This window comes from Apium graveolens, chromosome 6 (assembly GCF_009905375.1).
Source record: "Apium graveolens cultivar Ventura chromosome 6, ASM990537v1, whole genome shotgun sequence".
Taxonomy (NCBI): Eukaryota; Viridiplantae; Streptophyta; class Magnoliopsida; order Apiales; family Apiaceae; genus Apium; species Apium graveolens.
The window spans coordinates 47,161,993-47,174,951 of NC_133652.1; the positions used below are offsets into that span (position 1 = coordinate 47,161,993).

The 12,959-nt window shown below is 35.0% G+C and overlaps 2 protein-coding genes across 2 annotated transcripts; both read right to left on the reverse strand.

Moving 5' to 3' along the window:
• Nucleotides 1-8,710: 8,710 nt before the first annotated feature.
• On the reverse strand, nucleotides 8,711-9,764 carry LOC141664989 (senescence-specific cysteine protease SAG12-like). The gene is made up of 2 exons (XM_074470950.1): nucleotides 9,425-9,764; nucleotides 8,711-9,297 (listed from the first exon to the last, which is right to left on the reverse strand). The coding sequence occupies exons 1-2, from the start codon at nucleotides 9,762-9,764 to the stop codon at nucleotides 8,711-8,713; spliced, it is 927 nt and encodes a 308-aa protein (XP_074327051.1).
• A 1,465-nt stretch (nucleotides 9,765-11,229) lies between these two features.
• Nucleotides 11,230-12,680, reverse strand: LOC141663710 (cytosolic sulfotransferase 8-like). The gene has a single exon (XM_074469506.1). It carries the CDS (start codon nucleotides 12,518-12,520, stop codon nucleotides 11,498-11,500), a length of 1,023 nt encoding a protein of 340 aa, XP_074325607.1. The 5' UTR covers nucleotides 12,521-12,680; the 3' UTR covers nucleotides 11,230-11,497.
• Nucleotides 12,681-12,959: the final 279 nt, after the last annotated feature.

Sequence of the window (12,959 nt, forward strand, 5' to 3'; positions counted from 1 at the left end):
AGATTAGTAAGTGAGCTAGGTATGCTTAATTATTCATAATTTATGTCATCTATATAATCTGCCTTGAAGCCTGAAATGAATTTGCTGCAAGAACAAAGTTGGCTTTAAGTAAGACTTATCCTATCAACGGATATTCCCTATCCATTGAAAGCCAAAATTGTTCTATCAACGGATGTTCATTATCCGTTGAAAGACAAATACATTTCTGGTAATTTTATCCTTCAACGGATAAAATGGTGTTGATCATCAACGGATAACTATTTACCTTATCCGTTGAAGTGTCACATCAGTTACTATAAGTGAGTCACAGCCGTTGAATTCTTTTACTCAACCGTTGATACAGATATACAGTATTGTATGTCTTTGTATTTAAGGTAGTTTTCAGAATTTCTACAGTTTTATTTATTCTTGAACGGCTGTAACTTACTTAAAAGTATCATTTAATCATTTTATTTACGTTTTAATTCAAGAAAGTATAAAAGCCCAATTGAACTCTTATTTTCACTTTACGCTTTCTTGCAATTCTTATTCTCCTTCTCTCCCAAAAATTCTCAAGTTTTTCTCTGCAACCTCTACTCACAACAATGGCACCAGTAGTCAAAATTATGTCTCAAACAGGATTTGTTTATGAAAAGAATAATTTCGTAGCCTTGGCTGAAAAGAATGAAGCCCATTCTGATTATCACAAGATGATGGACTTCATCAAAAACTGCAAACTAAGCTATGCAATGCTGGAAGCCCCAACCATCTACTGTGAGGTGATTGAGGAGATTTGGACAACTGCAGAGTTCAACTCCACAGATATGACTATTGCCTTCTCTCTCAAAGGTAAGGACTATTGCATTAACTGTGATGATGTACAATCTTGCTTTAAGTTGCCTGAGAATAATGCCATGACACCACACACTGATAAAGATGTATCTGCTATGTTAGATTTCATAGGCTATGCTTTTGATTCTGCTAGTTTAGGTAGTATTAGAAGGAAAGGCCTTAGGAAAGAATGGAGTTTTCTTGGAGATGCCTTCATTAAAGTTTTCTCTGGGAAGATTAGCAATTTTGATGCCATAACTTCATCTCTTGTTAATATGCTCTATATGCTAGTTTCTGATAGGTACTTTAATTTTAGCAACTGTGTTATGCTAGAATTAGGATCCAGATTAGGTAACAAAGCTAATAGACCACATAACATCTACTATGCTAGATTCTTTATGTTATTGGCTAATCATGTTGCTGAAGGTTTGGTTATATCAAATGAGAATAATAAACTCAAATGCTGGGCACAAGAGAAAAGGGTCCTTGCAGACCTTTTGAGAATGAACCTCAACAGCCAGGTGCCATTGGTATACTTGCCAATCATGAATGCACCACAGGTAAGTGAGGTAAACACTTCTATAACTCCTACTATTTCCAACCCCATTGTTTCTTTGCCCTCTAGTGTGGCCATGGAATCTGTGTCTTTGTCCAAACAGGTTCCTGCCAAAGCCACCAAAACCAAAGTTTCAAAACTCAAGTCAAAGAAACCTAGCTCTGTTGTTTCTCAAAAGACAATAGTTGTAACAACTACCATAAACCCTGAAGGGAGTGAACAGGGTGTGAGTGGTGAGGGGAGGGGTGAACATCAAGAAACCCCTCAGGATAAGGTGGGAGAGGTGAGTGGTACCCAAGCCAGCCAAGCCACAGTCTCTCAAAAGACTGTGGTGGTCCAAAAGGAGTCCAACACATCCCTAGTTGCATCCTCCCAAAAGGATGTAACTATTGAAAATAGTCCCCAACCAGGGACACAGAACAAAAGAGGGAGAGACACTGAAGCCACACATTCACTAATTAAAGCCTTTTCAAGGAAGAAGAAGGCCAATACCCTAGTTTCCACACAAGGGACACACACAGCACATATACATCCACCTGTATCTGAGCCCCACTCAATTCCTGGATGTGGATATGATATTCACATCAATTCCTGATTCTCTCTCATTAAAACTCAGGGAGGAGCCCCACTCAAAACCTGATGATCATCATCTTTTAGATGATTTGTTGGATCATCAGCCAATTCTTTCAGATGTAGTTGAAGAATCTGTGTTACCTCACTTAAAATCAATTCCCACAGATTCAACAATTATGTCACTTTCTATAGCTACATCTTTTCCTTCTTCAACGGATATCTCTCATCCGTTGACAAGTGGTTGTTCTTCAACGGATAAGCTTAACAGCAGTTATCCGTTGATACCATCAGTTTCCACTTCAACGGATACTCCCTATCCGTTGATTGTCTCTACACACATAACAGAAACAATTCCAACTGTAGAGGACATGACTACTGTACAATCACTTTTAGGTTTGAGGGAAGGGAGTGATCTTTTGAGTGAGAAGCTGGGTTGCTCCCAGGCAAAAGGAGAGGTTGAGAGTCACCATATGCATGCTATTTCTTCCAGCATGGCAAAAGTGAGTGAGGGGAGTGCCACCTTAGAAGGTGAGGGTGAGGGTGTGAGGATGTGTGTGAGCCAGGGGGAGCCCCTGATGCAAGAAAATAGAGAAAAAGAGAAAAAGGCAGGTACAGAAGCTATAAGGGTGGATCCAGCCATTGCTAGTGAGTCAATGAAAGTGGATGATACAGAAAAGGAAAGACAATTTCAGCAACATTTCAAAGCTGCAATTGATAACATTTCCTTGGATGCTGACACTTTTACTCATCATGTTTCAGCCTATCAATTATTGGCTGCTCAGGGCAATGTGGAGGCAGAACATACATTACACATTGTACACACTTCCGAATCTCTTCTCAGAGACAAAGTTGCTGTTAACAGGCTGCCTTCTCAAGCTGGTGAGCCATCTGAAGAATTTGGAGTGAATTCTAATGATGATGACTCTAATTCTTTGGATGAGAGCATGGACTTAGGGGGAGTAGCAGGCCCAAGTTCTGTTCCTGATCTTCCTGAATGGGCATGGGCAAAAGCCTCAACACCAAGAGAGTTTAGTGTCACTTTGATTAGACAAGTCATGACAATTCAGCAGGCCCTTCAGGAGACTACAGATGCTGGTACCAAGGCAATTCTTCAAGCTCATCTGGAATCTCTGCATCTCTTGCAGTTGCAGCATTTTTAACAAAATCTAAGTGTGGATGAGCTCAAACATGACATTGCTGATCTGAAATCCTACAATGCTGAGAAGTTGGATTCAGTCATACCTTATGGTACTATGCAAGATTTGTTGGGGAGACTGAGGAAAGAATCTGCTGTTAACAAGAGACTGGCCAGATTGGAAAACAGGGTTCAAATCATTGAAGATTCTATGGTCACCATTCTTCAGAATCAACAAACTCAAACAAATCTACTCATGCAGCTGGCCAATGCACAAGGCTTGATTCCTACCCTTGATGATAACAAAAAGGGGGAGAATAAAGGGAAAGGGGAAGGAGAGCCATCAACAATAGTTCAAATTTCTCAAGTGCTAGTTCCTGTCATCACCACTTCTTCAATTATTCAAATCAAAGGAAAGCTTGATGGAATTGATCTAATCCAGATAGCAGCAGCTGAATTGCAAGTCAAAGAGCAAAGGAAGAAGATTGATGAAAAGATGCAACAAATATTTGGTTCTACAACTTCTCAATCACAATCTGTGAAGCACAGCACAAAAGTGGAATCAATTATTATGGAACTCAAGCCAGTAGGGAGGAATAAGGTTGGAGAGACTTCTTTCATGGATTTGAAACCTATGGTACTCAAGCCCAACAACATATCCAATAAGGACTCTACAAAGAATCCTCTGAAAGAAGTGGATTTTCCTCTTCCAAAGGCTGATGAGGACAAGCTTTTGGGTAGAAGTATCTCATATCTCAAAGAGACCATGGATGTGGCTGTAAGGAGAAACATGGCTATTATCTTCAGAGAGGGAAAGAGCATATGTGTGATGCAAGGACATCCCAAATTCTCAATAGCCAAGAGGGAAGAAACCAGAAGGTTGAAGGAAGAAGCCAAACAGCTAAAGGCTGACAAAAGAGCACAAGCAAAGCTTGACAAACAGCTAAAGTCAAGTCAGGCTGAAGAACAGAAAGAAATTGAAGACAAAAGTGAAGATGAAGCTATGGGGGACATGGTTGGTACTGAGATGGAGGAAAGAAGTAAGGGAAGAGAAGAATGGCAGAAAGGGAACAGAAAGAAGGTCAATGCAAAGAGAAAAATGGTAGATAAGACTGAAGAAACCCAATTAATATCCAAACCACTACCCTCTATTCCTGAACCCATCGTGCCAGACCCCTTCATGAACATTCATGGTGAAACAATCATTCCCAAGGAGGAACCAATTGATTGGGATACCATCAATTGCCCACCTTCCTAACATCTTCTCCACCATCAAAGAAGCAGAAAAGAAGAATCAAATCAACACCCTCTAGAGCCTCAATCAAATTCACACAGAAGCCTAAGCCTAAACCTCAAGCCTCTAAAGATGATTATGTTCACATCTGTGACATAAAAGAATTTTTAGACATTGAACTCTATCTGGATGAGCTGGAGGAAGTAAGGGGAATAGCTGCCTACAGACAACTACCAGAAAGACTAGTGTTCAAATACAAAGGAGATGGGGAAAGAACCTGGCCTCTTTACAGAATTCTGAATGAAGGCTACTCTACCTTAATTAGAGTCTACTCAGCCATACAAAGGGATTCTGGCTTTACCAGGACTGCCAAGACTGAGATTCTCAACAAGATTGCCAACATAAGGAAAACTTGGAGGGAGCCCAATGCTTTGCCTAGAAATTTACTCATTCAAGAAAGAGGAATTACAATTCACAAATCACCTCATTGGTTGATGGAGTTCAGAGACAACAAAGGAGTCAGAAGATTTTTCAGAATTGAAGATCAGCTCAAGATTGCCAGTAGTGAAACTCTCAAGGATATGCAATCTAAGTTGGACATCAATGAAGAAGATGAAGCTGAATTCTACAGACAACTTCAACTTCAAATAGAGGAGAATGACAGGAGGCTAGGAAAGAAAACAAGGGATCAAAGGAAAAGGAAGTAATCTGCTCAGGCTAAAGGAGCACCCTTGGAAATAATGTAACTCTTCAATTCCATCTCAGCATACACATTTTTGTAGCACTTTTGAATTTCTGCTTTATTACAGTTAATATATTTGTCAAGTGTTTTGTTATCATCAAGCCAAACCCAAATTTATGCCTACAGTTCTAGTAGACATAAATAGCGGGAGATTGTTAGGAATATGTGTATCAGTTTGATGATAAGTTAAACAAAACACTTAAGTAGAAATCTAGTGATTGTAGCCTCAACGGATAAGACCATCTTGGCTATCTGTTGGAGGAGTAGCTTTACTTAGCAATAAGTTTAGTATTGTAGCACATTTCATTCTCTGGTTTCAAGTTGTAATTCTTAGATGTTGTAGGAAATTATCAGTCATGTTGACTACTAATGGATATACAAATAGGAGGGCTAATTGTAAATATTGCATGCCTTGTAATTTTGTATAAGTGAAGAAGTATCAACGGATATTGAAGACCTTCAACGGATAAGAAACAAAGCTTCAACGGATGTCTCTAATGCTTCAACGGATAATATCCATCAACGGATAAGTGCTTCAACGGATAAAGACTTTAACTGATAATGCATCAACGGATAAAGCTTCAACGGATAAAGCTTCAATGGATAAGACATCAACGGATGAAAGCTTGAACGGATGCTTGGTTCATTAGCAGTTGATAGTGACAATTCACAAGCTGACAGAGACACATGGGTTGACAGAGACAAACTGGAATGTGGAAGCCTCTAGAGGAATCAAAAAAATGCAGCATTCCCATTCTGATGCAAACAAGGAAGTATTCAAAGATTCACAGATTATCCTAGATTTCATTGGATAGAGAAATGAAGAAGAAACATGTAAAGAATCCTTTCAATTATATTTTACAGTTTTGTCTTCACTTGTAAACTTGGTGTTATATAAACCAAGTAGCAGCTAGTAATTAGATAAGAATTTTCCTGAGCTGTTTAGAAATATCAAGAGAGAAAATCATCTTGTTTGTACTAGGAAGCAGCTGTGATTTAATTCTTTGAATCACAGATTTTCTGAAATAACACATCTCTGGTGGAACAAATCCACCAGAAAAGTTTTTAAGTTCTTTGTGTTCTTTACATTTGTGTTTGAACATATATCTGTCTGTATCAGCTTCAAGCAATTCACACACATTTGTTCACTTAAACACTTAGCCTTAGAAACTGCTCAAAACTTGAAAAAGTTTTGAGATTTACATTCAACCCCCCCTTCTGTAAATCTCATTATTAGTCCACTGGGAATAACATCTCTCTTCAATTCTAAAAGCATCTAACTAACTCTTAGGGTTCATTTGGACCGGGGGTTGGGGAGGGATAGGTTTTTTTACAACCCTTGTTTGGGAAAAAAATTTAGATGGAGAGTTGGGTTTTTAGGGGTTAATAGAGGGGTTCATGAGGGTTCTCACACTATTCAAATTGGTCAAGGTTTCGACACCCCAAATTGGGGTGTTGGGGTCTTGTGAGTGAGTGCCCTGGTACTCTTGCTTTCTTTTATTTCCCAACTGCTATATCCCTCTTTTTTTGTTTCATTTTTTTTAATTTTTTATACAAATTGAAGTCTCAAACTCAAATTATATTACATAATTATTTATTCATCACACTTACATAAATAATTTAATTACAGTTACATTTATAATAAAATATATTTTAAAATTAATAAAATTTTAATTTAGAATTTATTTTTACTTGAAAAAATATTTTGTTACAAATCTTACTTGCTCAACCTTCATCCAAACTTGATAGGCTTGAACCATTTCTTTTCAACCCATACATCCAAACATGGTAGGGTTTCAACCTGACACATCCCTTACCAACCCAACCTTTTCCATACTAACTCAATCTAACCATTCCCTCCCCAACCCCCAATCCAAACATACCCTTAACTTACATTTTATATTAAAATAATATCTCCACTTTTTTCTCTCTCCCTCTTCTTTTATCCTTTTATAACTTCAATATACTTTTAATTATAAAATCTAAACTCTTTATTAACAAGAGAAATCATCTATAATTTGGTGCTAAAAGTACCAAAGTATCAAATTTTGGTACTTACGTGACAAAAGTTGATTTCTATTCTCTATAAACTTTATTTTTAACACAAATCGACTTCCATTCTTTGTAAATTTTATTTTCTTTGCAAACTACTAAGTAAGTTACTAACACGAATTGACTTATATTCTCTGTAAATTTTATTTATTTATAAAATTATATTAAAAATTTATTAAGTTACGTTAAATTAAGTAAAATAACATATATTTACTTTTATTTTGAAAAAGTATTAACCGCAAAGTAAACTATTAACACGAATTGACTTCTATTCTTAGTAAACTTTATTTTCTATTAGTTAGTGTCAATTCTAGTGTCAGTTTACTTTTAAATTAGATAATATTATTCTAAATATAATTAAGTAATAGCAAATGACTATAGTAACATTTATTAACTTTTAAACTGAAAATTATTGATTTAACGATCGTATTTGTTACTTTCCATCACAACGTTTAGTTACTTAAAATTAAAAAACATATTTTAACAATAACAAATTTATGGGTTGTATTTAGATTATATTAAGTAATATTAAATTAAGTTTAATTACATCTATTTACTTTTAATTTGTAAATTAATTTTTATCGATAATTAGGTAATAATAAATAAAATATATTGAAAAGGCTAATTATAAGATAATTATCAAATAATATTAATTAATATTAAATTATCTAAAGAACAAATATTTGGTTCGTAATATAGAGATATAATTCGTTTTACAAAAATAAAACTAATATGTTAGATTTCTATATCAAGTAAAACAATGTAAAATTAGAATTATAGTGGAAAATTTCATAACCGATTTGATTCCTTTTAACCACATAACTATTTTTTGCAAGTACCAATTTAATATTTGATATTAATATATTAATTTTAAATCGTGTTTCACACATATTATGAATAATTCTCTACAAATATTAATTCAATATTTTTAGTCTCGTGGCCGTGTTTCAGGTTATCAACTATCAACTATCTATACTAAAAAGGAAACCATGTTTAGGTCCCTAATCTGGGTACTTACTAGAAAATTATACATCTATTTTTTAAATTTTATGTAATAAAATCTCAGCTGACAAAACTTCTACTCTTTAAATTTTACTTCCATTCAATTTTTATTTGTTGCTGAACATTCAAGCGTCGGTTTACTTTAAAATAATCGTATTAGTAAGTTAACATGTTAGATTTATGTAAGTAAATAATTAGGTGCATGCATAACTAGAACTATACGGGGAAATTTTAGAATTACACTTAATTTCGATTTTTTTAATTACATATTTTAACAGCATTTTATATATTATATTTAGATCTGTATTTTGCACGGATTATGAATTTGAGTTTTATGCAAATAATAATGTGATACTATTATTTTTAATTTTACCAACTAGTAATATATAAAGAGTGAGTTTAAAAATTATTGTTGGAAATGAACCTACATTATCTTATTAGAAGCTAATTTTTTATATTATATTTAAAGAGTGAGCTAAGAGTCTTCGAGGTAACTAGTTAGTTTTTACAATCAACAATTCAACATAAACAATCTTTGTTGTTTATTTACAATATTTTATGTAATTCAATTGACTTGTACTGGTAGTTTTCAGCAGAAAGTTTGTTTCAAATGGTAGGAAATGTTGCATAGATGGCAATACCACAAGTGCCTTGAGGATTAGCAACATCTCTTAATAAGTAACCAAATCCATTGTCTCCCCAGTTAGTGCCCCATGAGTTCTTCACAATCCAGTACTTGGTTCCATCACTAGTACTTCCATAGCCAACAATTGTCACTGCGTGATCCAAATTTACGCTACACTCAGCATTTAAAATACCGCTGGAATAAAATCTGAATCGATAATCGCCTCCACAAATTCCGGTTGAAATTGGTTGATTTGCCACTGCCTTCAGCAGATCAGCTTCGCTATTTTCAGGTACACGTTGAAATCCATTTATTTTAGCGGCTGGATGATTGGTGAAGTTATATTGGCACAAACCTTGTGTCCCCGTGTAAGGATAATATGATTCTGTGGTGATACCATTGTTTTGTTGTATGTAACCATAAGCATACTCCATGTAACCCCCGTTGCACCCACGGTCTTGTTTGTCACAGTCTACAATCTGTTGCTCAGAGAATGATATTAGCTTTCCTTGCCTAATTTGAGTAATGCCTTCAATAGCTGCAACAGCTGAAAACGCATAACAACAGCCTATAAACATGAAAGATAGGTGTTAGATTACATGAGTATACCGACAAATTAGAACATATATAACAATCATTTAGACATAAAATTGTTGTGTGTGTAAGAAAATAAATTGTGACAAAGAAACACTTACTGCATCCTCCTTGATTTTTCACAGGTGTGACTGCGCCTTTCTGTCGCCAGTCAATGGCTGGTGGAACATCTTTTACATTCGCATACTTAAACGTGTTCTTAGTTGTAGACATGGCAAATGAGGATGCTTTCATGCTACTATTGAAACCAACATGTAAATTTAGAAACTCGTCATCTGTTATATCAGCAAAACTATTAACAGCTAATTTGAATCCTTTATCTTCACCTCTATTGAAAGCCTCTATTAGTAGCACATTTTTCTTGAAAATCCTGAACCTCGTATTCTTCTCAGCTGCATCTTTGTAAACACGGCCATGTTGAGATATCCACTTCTCATGCATATTTCTTATGTATCCTTTTGGAAATATATGTGATGAGGAAACTTGGTAGGGAAAAATGATCCCCAATATCATGAGAAACAAAGTAACATAGGAGGCATAGTGAGAAGCCATAACAAAATACTCACTGCAATAGCTAGAAGCTTGTATGGACAGGTTTTATAGAAAAAACTACAAAATTTAAAGGGAAAAAATAACTTATAAGAGGGAAATGATATCAATATAATTTATTTAGTTAAAATATGTGTGTTTTAGCCTGCATTTTTCCTTTCATGGAAGCTAGACATTTATAGATTAAAATAAGTATAGATAATCCTTTCCTTTTCCTACTGTAAGTAAAATCAGTATCTTCAATATTTACATGTGTTTATAGTAACATTTAGAGCAAATTAGTTTATTAAAGGTAATTACTTCATGATATTTTCGCTTAGCTGTAGACTTAGGATGCAAAAAATATACTACTGTTACCCTAAAGTTTAAAACATACTTACCAATTTTAATTCATAACAATATATACTAACATTTTACTTAAGAAAATGTACTCCGGTTAGAAGAAGTTGTTAAAGAATTTGATTCATTTTCATGATTGGTACATAATCTTAGAGGACACCTTTTTGTTTTTTAAAATCAATTAATTCATTAATTAAGAGTCATAAGGAATCTACAAGCACATTCAAAATTAACCAAACACGTGTTAAAATTTGATCAAACACGTGTTAAAATTGATCAAATCAGACACTCGTTCAACAAAACTATGATCATTAATTAGAGCTCTCATTGTGGCACATCCCTCGCTAGTATCGCTGAAATATCGACAATCTAACAATCTGTTGTAGCCGTGAACCTAGAGGACACCTACCACTGCACTCAAGCACTCTATTCACCGGTGAAGATTTTCTTAAAGAAAAATGCTTTACTCGCCAAGATGACAACTCTAAGACTGATATTGGCCATAGCACTAAACTACAGTTAGTCTCCGAGTATATGTCAACAATGTAATTCTTCATAGTGATATTAGGGAGAACTGGAGCATGTATATATGAGACTACACTACATGTTCTGTTTTCATATATGGCTCCTAAACTAGTTCATCTGCAAGGTGCAAAAAGGCTCATTAGGTACCTAAAAGCTAAAAGGACTGCAGGTCCAAGGCATTTTCTCTTAAATAATACTAATACTGATTTCACCTGCTGTGATACAATTATGCAAACCGGGGAGGATGCAACTTGGACTTTTTGTATTACATTAAGCAGTCTTTTTATCTTTAAGAGAAGCAACAACTACCAAACTGTAAGCTATACTCAACAACAACAAAAAGAACTTCCGCAGAAAGTCAATGCAGAGGTCTGGATGATACAAGTTATAAATCAACATGGCAGAAAGATAGCTTAGCTCAGCCAGCTGAAGCACATGTTAGGAATTAGCACTTATAATCTTGATTACAGCTGTGGCTACTAAGAACGTTAGGTACAAAATTTAAATCAGTCTTTGCATATGAATTATATATGAAAACAATTTCAACACAGCATAATTTAACAATAAGTGCTGTCGGTGCCAATAACAAAGCCTTGAAAGGTAAACACAATTTTATTGAATAAAACAGACACACATAGAAAGAGAGCATAGTTGATTGGTTATTCTGGAAAACAAAGAGATCACAGAAATATCAACTACTATATACAACAAAAACACTTGAAATTAAAATACATAAATCTCAATTCTCAGGTGATGATATATTAGAGAGATAATCCTGAACCGTGAAACTTCTCTTGAGAAATATGATCCAGCTTAGCAGCCATCTCCGGTGTTAAGTACTTCTTCCAGTCTCCAACTTTACCACTCCGGTAAAACGAGTGATTCTTCAACCCACGGCTAGTAGTACCACTCTTATTAACCTCAAGATTACTCAAATTTTCAATGCTACACAAATGTATGATTTGATCAAGCAAACCTTCATTTTCTTCCTCTTGGGACACAGGTTTTCCTAGAAAAAGTGCAAGACGCTTCAACTGAAAATAAGGCTCCGTCTTCATGTCCTCGTACCTCATAAACAACACCTTATGTGGCCTTTTTAAGCTTTCATTCCAATATCCAATGATTTGATCCCATACCGGTCCACCTCCACTGACTCCTCTGCTGTACAAATCAAAAGCTTTTTCCATACTATTGCATGACCGATCTAAATGCTCGTTCGCAAAGTGAAAGAAGGAAACAAATGTGTCCTTGATGTCCCTGCACAAATACACTATTTTACAATCAAATGAGCCATTGTCTTCTGCTACAGATTTAGGGAGGCCAATTAATGGCACGTGAGATCCGAAGATTCTAGTACTGCTATCGGGGGTATTCGATATTAAGTCGTAGTCAGAGGGTTTAAGTAGTCCGAGAAAAGGAACAAGCTGATGAGGAGTTTTTGTTATCAATGGATGATGAGGATCTTGAGGATGGTTGACTTGGCGGTTAAGTAAAGTATAGATGATGGCTTTCAACCAGGTGGTGCCAGATTTAGGAGCAGTTACAAGGAAGACATCATTTTTACGAGGCTGAAAATGTATTTGAGACTCGATCATGCCATACAAAGGTGCTTTAGGAAACCAGAAACCATTGTACTGATAACTGTCGACACCGAAATAATTTTTCTCTTTTGGCAACGTTAAAAGCAAGTCCAGGAATTCTTGGGTGTAGACTATCTCTTCATTCACTATTTGCTTTCCAGGAGCAGGAGAAAGTTCAGGAGGTGTTGAAGTTTTTGGCTCCATGATAATTCTAATGTCTTTTTTTTTTTGTGAAAGATTGGTGTTTGGACTCGGATTTGCAAGTTATGGTGTAACATATATAATCTCTAGAAGCTGTTACACTTCATTTTCAACTTGTAGTAACCTTCACATCAAAAGTCTGAATGGCCCCGTTGTTAGAAAAAGGATTTTACCGTGATTAATAATTTATCACTCCAGCACACTCCAAAACTTATTTATTATATTAATAATTTAATATTTCGGCACACTCCAAAACTTATTTAAGCGGCAATTATTTTTCTATCAATAATGTTAATAATCATTAGAATGTGATCATGTAAATGAATCGATCATTTTAAAACTTCACGGTATTAGTTTAAAATATATATTTATTAATATTAATCTAATTTATCAAATTATGATATTTATATTTAAAAATTATATAATTTATTTTATTTAAATA

What these genes read in the sequence shown, in the direction of transcription:
- LOC141664989 (XM_074470950.1), bottom strand. Translation starts at nt 9,764, where the DNA reads ATGCATGAGAAGTGGATATCTCAACATGGCCGTGTTTACAAAGATGCA. An exon ending in GAAAAATCAAGGAGGATGCA is followed by an intron (nt 9,298 to 9,424) that starts GTAAGTGTTTCT and finishes TCATGTTTATAG; the next exon opens with GCTGTTGTTATGCGTTTTCA.
- LOC141663710 (XM_074469506.1), bottom strand. Translation starts at nt 12,520, where the DNA reads ATGGAGCCAAAAACTTCAACACCTCCTGAACTTTCTCCTGCTCCTGGA.